This window comes from Plectropomus leopardus, chromosome 14 (genome assembly GCF_008729295.1).
Source record: "Plectropomus leopardus isolate mb chromosome 14, YSFRI_Pleo_2.0, whole genome shotgun sequence".
Classification (NCBI taxonomy): Eukaryota; Metazoa; Chordata; class Actinopteri; order Perciformes; family Serranidae; genus Plectropomus; species Plectropomus leopardus.
The window spans coordinates 25,209,726-25,224,443 of NC_056476.1; the positions used below are offsets into that span (position 1 = coordinate 25,209,726).

Below are 14,718 nucleotides of genomic sequence, written 5' to 3' on the forward strand. Positions count from 1 at the left end.
ACCCTCAGGTACAATTACCGCCATTCAAGACGTTACACAAACACTTGTGTTTTAGAACTGCGCTGCACTTCCTGTGTAAGATGTAGTACGTGTGATGTGTGCTGATGGAGTGAAAATAACGAAATATATAAAACAGCTGGCATCGTCAGTGGCATTTACAGAGAGACACAACGGGAAGAATAAATAAATATGGACTCACTGATCTTTGCAATGATTAATTTTATATATTATGTCTATGTGGCGTTCTCATAAATTTCATTTTAGCCGAGAACTGAGATGCAAATTCCTCCATAATTTTTCCACATAGTAAAATGTATATTTCAGTAATATTTCCCACCCTGCTTAAAAAAAAACCCAACATCCTATTTCCAAGCCACATAAATATTTCAGTCATTTTCTCTCAGCTTCATGTGAGTGCCTTCCGAGGCAAGTGCACCAAGTCATGTGAGGCTACCAGCAGCCACAACAACTCTGTCATCTCTTATTCCAGGTCAAGAGGTTTATGACCTCAGGCAGCCCGGGCGGCTGGCACGTAAAGCGCCACAGTCACATGATCTGCAGGTGACGAAACTATTTTTTTTATGACGCAGCAGCACTCTGTTTCTATAGGTCTCTGAGTGGGGGCTGTTGGTGGTTCAAGATCAGAGAGGTGTCCTGTTTGCAAAGAGTAACCTATGGCAACCGTTGCACAGATATCTTCTAAAGGAACATAAGCCATTTTTACATAGTGTACCAGGTATAGCCCAGTGTTGCCTTAACAGAGATTATAGGAAAACCAAAATGCTAAGAGGACTGTTATATTCCTCTTGTTCTGTATCGCATTTAACATGTCTCTGTCCTTTTTTAAGTCAGTTTAAAGATACACTGATTCATTTTTATGTACGGCATTGTGCAAATTGAAAGGCATTACTTGTAGTGACGAACTTACAAAGAATTACAACCCAACTCTGTAATTCTCCACAGCTCTAGAGCCTTTTAGCCTCTTTTAGCTCATTTTACACGACAAGCACAGCATTAAACAGCAAGAAGAATCTGACCAATAGCCAGTGGTAGTAGAGAATTTAAGAAATACCTCATCCGCCCAAATAACAATTTGTATATCAGTTACTTAAAACTTTGATTTTTTTTTCATGCCTCCAGTGAGCGAAGAATCCAACAACGGAGAAAATTCTTTATGAATGGAAGTCATAGTGGTCCAGGTTTAAAATCAGCAACTATATTTAAATGTTCGTTTTCAAACTCTAGAACAACTTGTCCAGTATAATCAAAGTCTCATTTAACCAGTTGTATGTTCAGTACCTCCACTGACAAAAGGACTCCACTGACAAAAACAGGAATTGTTGGTCTACCACTCTGCACATTGTGCAATTTTGGTGAACCTGAACTAGCCCTTTAAAGCACCAACATCACACACTAACATAAACATGTGATAGACCAGCAGTTCTCGTGTAAGGGAGGATGGTAAAATTACCTTTCTGCTAATGGATTCTGGATTTGAAAATTGTCACGTTTAGTTCAGTTCCATGTTGGAAAGGGCTGTCTATTTGGAAAGTACTGAATTGTAGCTGAATTTTGTTGAGTTTGTAAATGGATATTTTGATATAGTTTTGCTGTCGTTAAAATCTGTCACCTATGACTTCAGTTCATCAAGATTTGTATCCGTTTTTGGATTCTTCCCAAGAATGGAACAACCAAAAGGTCCTTTGGGGAGTGAGGTACTCCTTTAAGAGTCAGATTTTTTTCACGGGGGCTGGTGTAGTCAGAATAAGGAGAATGAGTATTGGATTTAATGAACTCCAGAACACGGCTTGTGTTATTTCGTGTTTGGATGAGTAAATGCAAAAACCTATCTCTTTACTTTGTTTGGATTAAAGTGTGTATGTCTTTTTTTTTAATCCCACTATGGGGAGATCTTTTTGGGATATATCATATGGGATTTGCATAAGGCCAGTTTTGTTTTTCTAGTTTTGTAACTCTGTAAGATGTTGGTAGTTAATGTAAATGACATGCAAATGACACAAAATAAAAATTACTCATTAATTAGGCATAGATTTTTCTTTTAGAACAAACCACCAGCTGCCATCATGTGTTACAGCTGGCCAGGAGAACGTTATAGCCTGTCTATGGGTATTTACAGTGTCAGCAATAACGTGTCTCAAAATCTCCACATTGACTATCAATGCATCATACTTAGTGTAATTTGTCCTGGGTGAGCCCTTCAGGAATACTAAAGAAGAGCCTTTCATCGATTCACATGCAAATATGGGCTGTTATTAGCAGGTGGGGTGACTGATTGGTCACAGTCATTCAAATCAGCGGCTGGATATTTTGCATTAGATGGGGAAATAACTGTGTCTGCTCTTTCTAATCAACTGTTTGTCTTTCAATACAGAAACACAACATACTCTAATATACATAAGACCCTGGCACGCTTGCTTGTGACACACTGGTGCCCAGAAGACGTCAGAGACGTGACAATGAGTGCTGCATGAGTGTGTGTTTCTGTGCATGTGTGTGTGTGTGTCTGTGTGAGTGTCTGTGACAAGCATCACAAGTTTCCAGATGGGTGATATTCAGCGATTACCTTTTCAGCGCTCACCATCCCTCTGTATCTCCAAGCCTGATCCCTCCTCTCAATAATTGACTGCAGGGTAACAAGGGCTCCGTGTGTGTGTGTGTGTGTGTGTGTGTGTGTGTGTGTGTGTGTGTGTGTGTGTGTGTCTGTGAGCAGCTTCTCTGATTAGATAGCTGAATATACTCTGTATTCAGCCACGGCGCTGCCTGCCCCAACTGGCATAGCTAATGAAGAGCCCATGCCCCTCCCTTGGCACTGGTGTGTGATGCATAGAGTCAAGCTGCAATTAAAAGGCCTGTCAATGGTGTCTGCCATAACAGAGGCTCGGACTGTCACTATCGACCAGCCTCAACACACACTGTACGGAGGGAGAGGGGGAGAGAGGCGTGGGCAGAGGGACGAGGAGAGAGAAGAGTGAAGGGACGCAGAAAGGAGGACAAGGAAGAGGATGATTTTTATCCAAAATGGCTTCTAGTCCAGGCCTTTGTGATGGCATGTGAGCTCTGAATTTCATTTGTTTTTATCTCTGTTTTGTACATATGTAATGATAATCAAGCCACAACAAGTTACACCTAGTCAAAAGTTAAATACCTGACTCTCTTTTGTGTTCTTAAAACAATCTAAATGGGAGATAATCTTACGGCTGCTGCGCTGCATAAAGCTAAACTGTATAAACTGTCTCCAGCTTGCATTTACTTTTATTTTTGCTCTTGAGGTCCAAAATAGACTTGTTTTGTTTAGATTGTTGTTGTTTCCCACAACAATCTGAAATTGAGGAATCTGGAAGTTGCCGCTGCAAAGAATCAACAAAAGAATCCAAAAATAGGGAAAATTCTTGATAAATTGAAGTCATCGGGGTATGCGTTTACAGCAGCAAAACTACATGAAAACATCAGTTCACAAACTCTCACTAAACGTATGCAGTACAAATCAAGTCTCATTTATCCAGTCATATGCTGCACACTTCCCAAACAGAGAACTCTTTTTAACAGGGCACTGAAATCAAAGTATCTATGCTCTCCTAAAAGCCAGATTACATTGACAAAAACAGTAATTTTACCTCGCTGAACACAGGAGCTGCTGGTCTACAGCTGCCTCGATCAGTTTGTTTGTATGATTGTCAGTTATAGTCAGTTCACTGGGATATATTTTTAAATAAGGATAACTTTTACTTGCATATGAAATATGATATAATGCCTTCACACCATACCATAGCGTTATCACTGTAGATTATGTTTATATGCTTGGTTCTGATTTGTCATTTTTACACTGCTGGTAGATTACAGCTGATAGATAAGTCTGTTGGTATTTATCACAGATAATATCCAATCAGTATAATTAATTTCACTTTGATTTGTCCAAAAACTAAAGTGATTTTTACATCTCCTTCATTTGACTATGGGACAGTGTCAGACCTAAATATAGGTAATCTGCTGCATCATGTTTCAAAGCAGAATGAGCAGCAGTCATGTTAAAAAAATAAAATAAAAGAGCAATAAAATAGCCAAAACAGATAGCCTCTTTTAACTTGTTCATTCACACAGTAAGTAATTTTCTGCCAACATTCCTCTGTTGCCTTAATTGAAGCGACGGAGTAGCTTTTTGCTGAAATATTTTTAAAATATTCTTCAAAGGCAGAAGTAGGCAGCATTCAATTGATCAACCCCAAGTGTCAAATGACGCTCTGATGGCTAACAAAAAATGTTAACAGACTGTTGATAACCACCTTTATGGTACCCTGTTACCTCTGACCGAGACTTTAGAGTTTAAAGAGAGCCTGTCTCTGTTGAACTTGCTTCGTGGTGCAGCCCTCTATAGCTCTGTGTTCAGTGAGGTAAAGGTACTGTTTGGCTTGTGTTAAATGCAGACCTCTCTTACTTCAGTTCATGAAGAATTTTCTATATATTTGGAAAAAGGGGTTGCCCATATTAGTTTTGTCTTTGTTTTCACTACAAACTGAAGTCACAAAGCCTAAACCTAGAGCTAAAGAGGACTGTATTTCCTGGGATTTTGGTTTTCTGTGTGGTTCTTGCTGCTGTGTTCCTGCACTGCCTTTCCCTCCTTTGCCCATCCACACACCTCAGCCTCGTTAGTCCTTCCTGCTCTCACAGTTTTCCCTCAGCCAATCAGCTCCCTGCCTGCTCTCTTGCCTAATCACCTCATTCCCCTCACCTGAGCTTCTCTGCCTATCCCCCTCCACCTGCACTTCATCACCTCGTCACATTAGCTCATATCAAAGTCCTGGTTATCTGCTCAGACTTTGCTGGATATGTGATTTTTTTCTGTTGGTCAGCTCTGCTTTGACTGCAGGAGCCTTGAACAAAAAGCTATTTCTTTAAGTTGCCTTCATAGTTGCCTGAAGTCTCCTGTGTTGGTGTTTGCCTGCTCCACTCTTTATGACAGTATCAATCAATACATAAAAAGAATGATGGAAACAGTTGCAGCCCTTAGATCCTAAAACCCTTAATTAATTATTAATGACATTTCTTTTATACTCAAATATTGTGTTTTCAGATGCCAGCACTTTATAACTGGTTTTGGTAGTTGAGCACCTACTAACACCTGCATTTTTCCATGCAAATGATGACTATCATGACATAAATGAAAACAAATATGATTTAGAAAATGAAAGAAAGATTTAAATGAAAAAAAGAAAACAACACCCTGTAGACTACAGCATGGAAGTTTTTGTACTATTAGGTTGCAGGATGTTTGTGAAAAAAATAAAAGCAAAAACAAAGACAATCATCATTCATTCATATATTTGTTACTTTTAAATATGGGGTTGCTGCTAAAACCGTGACAGCACACCATGTCAAATATTTATCCAGAAGTCTTTTTTTTTTATCGTTAATAAGTTTTAATAGCCAGAACAGTATTATTTTTTTACAGTGGAACATGAGTTACAGGAAATTTACATCACACACACGCACACACACTCATCACCATTGCTGCCTCCACATGTAGATTGCAGTGTCTTCCACAGCACGCTTACTGTGCCAATTATAATGGAATGTCTATTTGCAGCTTTTTGTAGGAAAGGATGTGTTATTATGTCTTCTCTCACATGCTTTCAAACACACACACACACACACATACACACACACATTCAGATCACCTGTCCCTCACCACCCTCTCAGAGCAGGATGCGGTACTTGAGGGCGCGGGGGACCCTGTTGATGACGAGGCGACCATCGTAGCTGAGCGAAGCGAAGAGCCAGGGGTCGGCCGATGACCACTCTGCCGCATACACACTGTCTTCATGTTCCTCATAGGTAGACACCACGCTGTCCTTTAGGGGCTCCTTACCCCTGAATCACACACACAAAGCAACAAAGCGATCAGTGATGGGGAAAGGAATTAATGTCATCTTGCAGACTTTATTCAAGGTTTTTGTCATAAATTTCGGAGGACCTGGAGATGCTAAATTGGCTAATGTTAGCTAATGCTAAATACACATTTAATGATACAGTTGCTTCTTTCTTACACTTTTTACTATACAGTCAATATAAAAAGCGTAAAAACACTGACACAGCTTTTATTAAATACAAAAAAAATATTTGTCTAGTCTACACTGCTGGATGGAATACCATATGTGAAGGCAAAGTGTTTATAGTTAGTCTGACCTGAGGGTGGAACCAGAATCTTGCAGAATAAAGTCTACAGCAAACACTTACGTAAAACCTTTCCTCCCTTTGAAGACATTAATATTGTGGCATTTGGTTGCACTAAAAAAGGTCAAAAGTAATTGTGGGGAAAAAAGTTAAAGAGAGCTTGAAAAAAGTTTGAGTCTTACCTACTTTATTTTAAACACAGTACAACTGGCCAGTCACTGCGTAAAATGGCCATGACTGTCACACTCAGCCTCCACTGGAATGGTATTGAGGGAGGAGCCTCTAGATGCGCTTAAACCATTGGACAAGCAACTTGAATATGCACACTGGCAACTTGAGAGTTCATTGTAGGGCTGAGCAATATAATGACAATATATCAATATCGTGATATGATAGACTAATACTAGAATATTGTAATATCAATATCAAGTGTTGTCTTACCCTGGTTTTAAAGGCTGCCCTAAATAAAGTGAAATTTATGAACTTAGCAGACTGTTCCAGCTGTTCTATTATTTGCGATGACCCTCTTAGTCTTTAAATCCACGTTACGGACAAATTGTAAATAACTGAATAAGTGTAAATATTTTGTGAAAGCACCAGTCGTCAACTCGAGAAACAATGTTGCAATAACGACGGAGGTGTTTGATCAAAAATATTGTGAGAGTGGATTTTCTCCATATGGCCCAGCCTTAAATATTTGTATGATAGTAATTTGAAAAGGTGTGTATTGCAGTTAAAACACTGTTTGTTTCTTATTGAGTGAAAACTCAGCAATTATGTGAAAATTTGTCAATAGTTCTTCAAGCATATTTTTCACTGGAAGGTAACAATTTGTTATTGAGTGACGGTTGATGAGTTGCATTTTTTTTAAAAATAAAATGCATTCAGTTTTATAAAATTAATAAAAACACATTTAGTGTAACCTTAAGGTCTAAACAAGCAGGTTGTATCTGTTGCATTCATTGGAACATTTTTTCAGAGCCAATTTTTAAAAGTTCTTTGAAACCATCATTGTTTGCACAGATGAGGAAATACACATTACCCATGCTGGTTCATATTATATATACATATATATATATATATGTGTGTGTGTGTGTGTATATACAAGACATTTTTCTCTATTTTTTTTCATTATAATCTATTAAATACTGTAGAAACATTGCTCTATCAGCACTACTAGTGGTCATATATATTCTCTCACACAAACACGCAGGCAGAAATAACCTTGGTTTGTATTGGTTTATCTCCTTGGTGTTGTGGATGGCCCACACACTAGTACCTGCGGAGGACTGGAGAATATTTCCTTTATTTATTCACCATTTCTCCCTGTCTTCAGCACACAAGGAGAAACCGCCTCGGTGCTTCGACACTTCTCCCACTGCTACAACAATGTGACAATAAATAAAATTTTAGAATTATGATCTAGCATTATTGCCATCCCAAATTTCTCCCAAACCCACTGCTGTAAGTAGTCCTGAGGGAAAACAGTGACATACATATTTGGATTTATTTTACACATTAACTGTTTCACACAGACAGTAGCTGCTCCCCCTGGGCTGCAGCCGAAAATAAAAACACTCTAAGTGCTCTGCTCGTATAGATTCATTGGGGAAGGCAAGAACAAGAGAGTGTGTGTGAGAGCACTTGACTGATGCTACAAAGTGCTGAACTTTGCCTCACTTTGTCTAAAGGATTGCAAGGTTTTTAGGAATCATGTCATTGGACAGTTTACCTGCTCAGAGAAAGTACTGTGCACTACAATAAGCTGTAGCAGCCTTATGGTGAAAATCGTGACTTAGATCTCTATTAGGCTTAGTAGGCGCAGCTAAAACTAATTCAGCCTAACACAACAGTCCTGCAGTAAATCCTACCTATATGAAGGTTATAATGTGCTGTTATTGTTTTAATTGTTTGGAGAAGTGCTGTACTGCATTACACTGAGACATATTCTTTAGAATTTGGCCAGCCCATTTATGAGTCAATGCGTGTATCGGTTTAACACAAATCAACAGCACCACAAACTTAAACCTCCAAAATGACTATTCAGTTGAATTATCAACACTTTAAAACTTTATCAAGGTAGACATCATTGCTGGACTTGTATTGAACTGCATGAGTTTTACCTAAGTGTACCTAGTAAACTGAAAGTATCTTTACACAAGTAGACCTGAAATAGCTTTCATGTATGTTTCATTCTAAAAAAATCTTAAAAACTTTTAAAGAAAATATGACCTAAGATGTGGCAAGGCAGTTCGCAGTGCAATCTGATACAGCACGTTTAGAGGAGATATCATTAAAGAAATACTTCTACCCTAAAATGGGCCTTTGTATGTCAGTTAGTCAACCCGTGTTTTGTTGTATTCATGATGCAAAATTTGTTTTTCTCTCATGCCTCCAGGATGAATGAAGAAATCAAAAATGGAGAAAATTTCTGATGAACTGAAGACTGCGTTTAACAAGGGTAAAACTAAATCAGAACATCCATTTACAAACTCTCACAAAACTCATGGAGAATAATCAAACTCTCATTTATCCACCCGTATGCTCAGTACTTCCCAGACCCATGTGCTTTTGTAAAAAACCTTGACATTTGAAAGACTTCCGCACACTACTACTTGTCTGCTTCTGATACTGTTTGTGCAAAAGTGTTTAAAACGGTGAGGTTCTAGTAAAAGTTCATGTTTGGAAACGTAATAACCATACGCCTGGATAAATGAGACTTGCATTATGCTGCACGAGTTGTGTGAGAGTTTGTAAATTGAAGTTTTTATATAGTTTTGCTTTTGTTAAACGCAGACCCCTATGACTTCAATTCATCAAGAAGTTTCTCCATTTTCTGGATTATCTGTTCAGCAGAGGCATGTGAGAAAACCAAAGTTTCCTTTACAAATTCAATATCACACCTGTTGAGTTACATACATAAATGGTCATTTAGGGGTCAAAGTATTCCTTAAAACCACATTCTTTCTTAGAATAGCTACTATGTTTTCGAGAAAATCTATGTGTGGGGGGGGGGGGGGGGTCGCATGTATTGGGTGAGGGGAAAGGGAACTCTTCATTTTTTTTTCTTATTGTGTGTCCCTTTTTAACATTCTGTATTCCCTCTCTAAATGCTGAGGTTTTTGTGTGCCCCTGGATGCAATAAAGGCACAATTTTTCACAAGTTCTTTTGTTCTTCAGCAGCAGTTTGCAGAGTTTGAGTTGTGTTATGGATAACTGATCAGTCAATCTCATGACCAGCTGATCAAGTCAGATTGATGAATGAGAGGAGCAGATGTGGAGAGGTAAATGAAAGCAAACTTTTAGACCCCGTACAACCCGGAGTGCCCTTTGCGCTCTGAGAGTGTGGTGCAGTCAACAACTGGAAGGTATATAGATATATTCTTTTTGTACTGCCAATGAACAGTCCAGCGTGCCACTAAAAATAAATGATTCTTTGGGAAACTCTGGAAGCTGTTTCAACAAATACATCTAAAATGATGTGTTGTTATATGGCCTCCATTGTCACTAAATCTCAACGCTGTTAAACACAGATGGTAGCTTTTTTAAGCAACTTGTCAAGACATGTGTGGGAATATCTTTCAGTATAATACTTACTGGGACATTGTACATTGTTTTTAGTTTTCATTTTTCAAACATTTGTATGTGAACATCACCTTGGTGGTGATGATGATTTGTTATACTAAAAAACAAGCCAAACTGAGAAAAACATACTACTCTAAAGAGCAAAAATGCTACCCTCCACTGCGTGGTTATCTCAAAAGTAATCATCATCCAAAATTTCATTATCTGTTGAATTTTAAAAGCAACCGTATAAAGTCGGAAAATAGCCCAATCACTGGAGGAGTTCTGTATGTAGTGTCCAGGTACTGTGGAGTGGACACGTACAGTACATACAAGAGGGGTCAATAAGTATAGTGGAAGGGTTAAAACCAAAGCTGAGTGCTGGTGATTAGGAAGAAGAGTTGATAATTGTGGATGAGAGTCAGTCATTGAGTGTAAGAGCTGGTAGTAGTGGATAAGAGGGGGAATTGGACCATAATGGATGGAGGACAGTGGCAGATTTGAAAAGCACTGAATGGTAACCATTACAGATGATATCCCTGCAATTTTTAAATCAAGTCTAAATGCTATAGAGGGAAAACTCCAGAAGTGTTTTGACAGTAACATATTTTTAATGTTTTACCTCTCCACTTTTATCATTTTGAGTGTCACAGTGTGTGAGAGTGAAGGTTCAGGCAGTCAGCTTTAATCTTCAGAGGACTAATATCAGATGAGCAGTTCAAAATACACGGCAAGTTTTTGCGTACACTTTAGTATCTCTCTGTGTGTTTCATTAGGCTCCTTGTAGCAGTATGGAATCGTACAAGTGATGAATAATTTAAAGAAAAATCAGATAAGATTTGGTGATTCCACACCTGCATTTTTACATCAAAACTGAGAGAACCAAAAAAGAAGAAGAAAAATTGTCAAATCCAAAATTGAAGGGATGTTGTGCAACAAAAAGAATTAACTAATTAATAGGTGGTTTATACATGGCTATAGTCATAAATATCAGTAATCTGCATCAGAGCTCACAATGTATCGCTAAATTTTAATTCATATTCATCTTGAGTATTCAGCATTGGTGAAAACGGACAACTCCCCTAAAGCATAGAACCAAAAACTAAGACACTTACCTGTGACCTCCTCACAGTTCATTCTGATAACAGTCAAGTGAAATACTGGAGACAGTTCAAACTTGAAATGGAAATTACTTACTGGAAAATCATAACTGACACAAAACAAAAATAAAAACTGAGCTGTAATAAACTGTTGTTTTCATTTAAAGCCACCGTTTTACCATCTTGAAGGGACAGGTCATTCCAACATACAAAATCCCATATTTTTCCTCTTACCTGTAGTGCTATTTTCAGTCTAGATAGTTTTGGTGTGAGTTGCCGAGTGTTGGCGATACCCGTCCTAGAGCTGTCTGCTCTCTCTTCAATATAATGGAACTAGATGGCGCTTGGTTTGTGGTACTCAAAGCTCCAAAAAAATACATTTGAAAAACTCGACAACAATATCTCTTTCAAGAAATCACGACCCTGTAACTCAAGATAATCCACAGAACTTGTGAGCAGTGTTTTGCCAGAACTATTTTCTTTCTACCTAACTACACCTGCCAACCATATCAAAGTGTGAAAGAAACTGTGCATTTTAGTTCCATACTGCTAGCACCACTGAGCTAGCTAATGCTACAGCTCAGCCAAGAGGGCCCCATTGATGTTTACATTTTTAGTACGAGCCTCTCATCCATGAATAGATGCATGCTTCATTCTGCATGGTGATATGGTTGGTGTTATTTTTCAGCACTTTGAGCATCACATGCTGAGTGCCATCTAGTTCAACTGTATTGGAGAAAAGGCAGACATCTCTGCAGCCAGTATCTCCGACACTCTGCAACTCACATCAAAACAGTCTAGATTGATACACAGCGCTAAAGGTAAGAAGAACAATATATTTTTTGGATTTTGGGTGGAACTGTCTCTTTAAAACCAGGCTATCCTTTAAAAAAAAGGCAATTAATACTAACTTTTAGATTTCTGGAAGCATTCCCTTTTCTAACTAGCTCGAGTTCCACTCACTTTTCCTCCTGGTGGTTGTCCTCCCCCTCGCTGAGCTCCTCATCGTCCACCAAGTGCCCGAATGGCTCTGAGGAGATGGACACCATATTGGAGAGGATGAGACGGCTGTCACTGCTGGCTGTCAACACCAGCTGGTCATGGCTGTGGTTGTAGCGGACACTCCACACCCTGGGAAAACACACATTTCCAGACACGCATTAAACATTTATAACAATGCATTTAACGCATGAATGTATCTAAGAGTCTGCAGTCGTGTATAAGCATCTCCCATTGTTCCAAACAAAGCTCAATGCGGAAAACTCAAACATATATGTTGACTGTGTGCTGGGAGACCACACACATGCTGAAAACACACAAACACAGTCGTGCTGACAAACTGTCTGTCTCTAGCTCTCTTTCACACACTCGTGCCCACACAAATCATGCAGAAAATGCAGTGTTCTCACAGTGGGATTCACAGCAAATTATGCCTTTCTGGGTGTATACTCGGATGCCAATAATGAGGATTTGGTACCTTTCAGTCTATATTTGGGCTTAGTTCACGAGTTGATCATTATCATAAACTCCCTGATCCTGGTTTTATTTGTTGCTTAGTTCCACTTTTTTTTCAATTCAATTTTTCCCTCACCTTCCCTCCCTTCCTCTCTCCATTTTTGTCCCTAAACACTGTCTCCCTCTCTTGCTCTTTTTCATCCTCATCCTCTCTCTCTCTCTTTGTGTTTTTCTATGTCTCTTTCTCGCTGTGAGCCTGGGGCACAGCTCAGAGTGCGGTCCCAGTTCCCTCACAGGGAGGGATTCAGGGATAACGGAGGCTGTTGACAGGAAATCAGCCTCGGCCACGCCGTTCCCCGCGCTCCCCTAATCCGCTTCCCTGCTAAAAAATAGTCCCTAATACCCCCAGCAGCCCTGAGGCCATATCCTGGCTGCGCTCCGAAAAAATGAGCGCACACAACAAATACACACACGCACAGGGAAACATGCATCCATACACCCACACATATGCGTCACACCAAAAATAAGCATACACACAGGACGAATTCACACAGACATATGCATATGTGTTATAGAAATGCCTGAACACACACAAATGCACGTAGCCACACATAGATATAAAAAAAGTCCTTGCAACACAGATTAGATGGTAGCGCACACACACGTGCGCGCACGCGCACACACACACACACACACACACACACTTATCTGCTATCTGAAGAGATCCCATCTGCAGCTATCTACAGTTATGGATATGTTTGCCAAGTCTATCTTTCTTTTGGAGATAACGTTCACTCTTGTGTGTGTGTGCACGTACATACACAAAGGCATACGTGTGTGCATATGCTTGTGTGTGTGCCCCGGTGTGTGTGTGTGTGTGTGTGTGTGTGTGTGTGTGTGTGTGTGTGTGTGTGCACGTACATACACAAAGGCATACGTGTGTGCATATGCTTGTGTGTGTGCCCCGGTGTGTGTGTGTGTGTGTGTGTGTGTGTGTGTGTGTGTGTGTGTGTGTGCGTGCCTTTATCAGGTAAGAATTGGTGTGCTGCAGCAGTAGCCCAGTTTGGCTCGCAGACACACTGATCATCTATTCAGCTCACACAGGAGGGAGAAAGTGTCTCCCATGCACACACACACATGCACGCTCACAAACACACACTTCTGCAGTACACTATGTTCAGCTCTTAGCACTGCCTGAAGCCTCACTGAAGACAAGCTAGAGCAGGACTGGGCTGCGTCCGACCCACAGTGATTCAGTCCTCACTGACAAAACGAGTAGCTACCTATTTAATTAGTAATTAGTGTGTTACTACCTTTTATTGCACCAGCAGTGGTTAGGGCATTTCATTAGTTAGGAGATAAAGCCATTAATAAAACCAGAAACCAATCAACAGTGGAGCGAAGGAGTTATCATCATGTTTATCATTATTGTCAGCGAGTTTTACTGAATGTGCCTGAATGCTGTGGAAAAAGCTTTTTCCCCATTAAACAAATACAGTATAATTATATTAGACACTGAAAATACAAATTCAAGTTGTAAAATGTAATGAAATGATAAATTACCTTTTTCCAACTATTTTTGTCATATTTCTTAATGTTATGTCTCCAAATCAAGTTCAGTGAGCTGTGGGGAAAAGTTGGAATTTGAAACACTTTGAGGCACTATAAAAAAGGGGACTGTCTCTTTAAAGAAACAACTTTCAAAGAAAATGCCCTCCCATAATTACATGAAGATCACTAGAATCAGACGCCTCCACTTCTATCATCAAATGAGACTTTTCTCTAACTCATTTCCCACTTTGTTCACCCAATTTGCAATCTCATCTCTTACCCCCTGTGGTATGTAGTCATGCACATAGTTTAAGTTTTATATGCCCCAAATTTTGGGATATTTAAACTCCTAGATGTCTATGTCCACCTAAATATGACGGGAGACGAATGGAATTTTGTTTCATCAGGCAGTAATCTCTGACTATGAGCATATCAGTGGCTGCTGTGGCCCAAGAGGTAGAGTGGTCATCTATCAATCAAAAGTTTGGTGATTTGATTTCTGATCCTTGCTGTGAGATTGATTGTGCGTGTGCATGTTCATCCAAAATGGTTATCAGAGTGTTTTTCTGCCGAGCTGGCACAGGACGTCAATATGATGCCAGAGAGACGTTCCACTCTTACTTCAGACAGATGATAAATTTGGGTTGGAATGAAAATTGGATTGACTGTATTTTAAACGTTGAACATTAGAATTTCATGTCTTGTGGATGTTAACATTATAACATGTTGCAGATGTTGGGTTTGTTCTCCATGAATGAATGAATGAATTAATGTTATTATTCTACATCAGTTAGATTTTGGTTACTTTACAACACAACTTAAAACAAACAAGATATCAATGCATTTATCATCAGTACTC

The 14,718-nt window shown here is 39.4% G+C and overlaps 1 protein-coding gene across 1 annotated transcript in view; it reads right to left on the reverse strand.

Annotated features, from left to right (window-relative positions):
- Nucleotides 1-5,411: 5,411 nt before the first annotated feature.
- eipr1 (EARP complex and GARP complex interacting protein 1) overlaps nucleotides 5,412-14,718 on the reverse strand; it is a 69,662-nt gene continuing 60,355 nt past the window's right edge. Inside the window, exons 8-9 of the mRNA XM_042500795.1 lie at nucleotides 11,817-11,984; nucleotides 5,412-5,886 (exon numbers count right to left, since the gene is read on the reverse strand). Of these exons, the coding sequence (XP_042356729.1) occupies nucleotides 5,712-5,886; nucleotides 11,817-11,984 (343 nt within the window). The 3' untranslated portion in view covers nucleotides 5,412-5,711. The remainder of the gene's footprint in view (nucleotides 5,887-11,816; nucleotides 11,985-14,718) is intronic.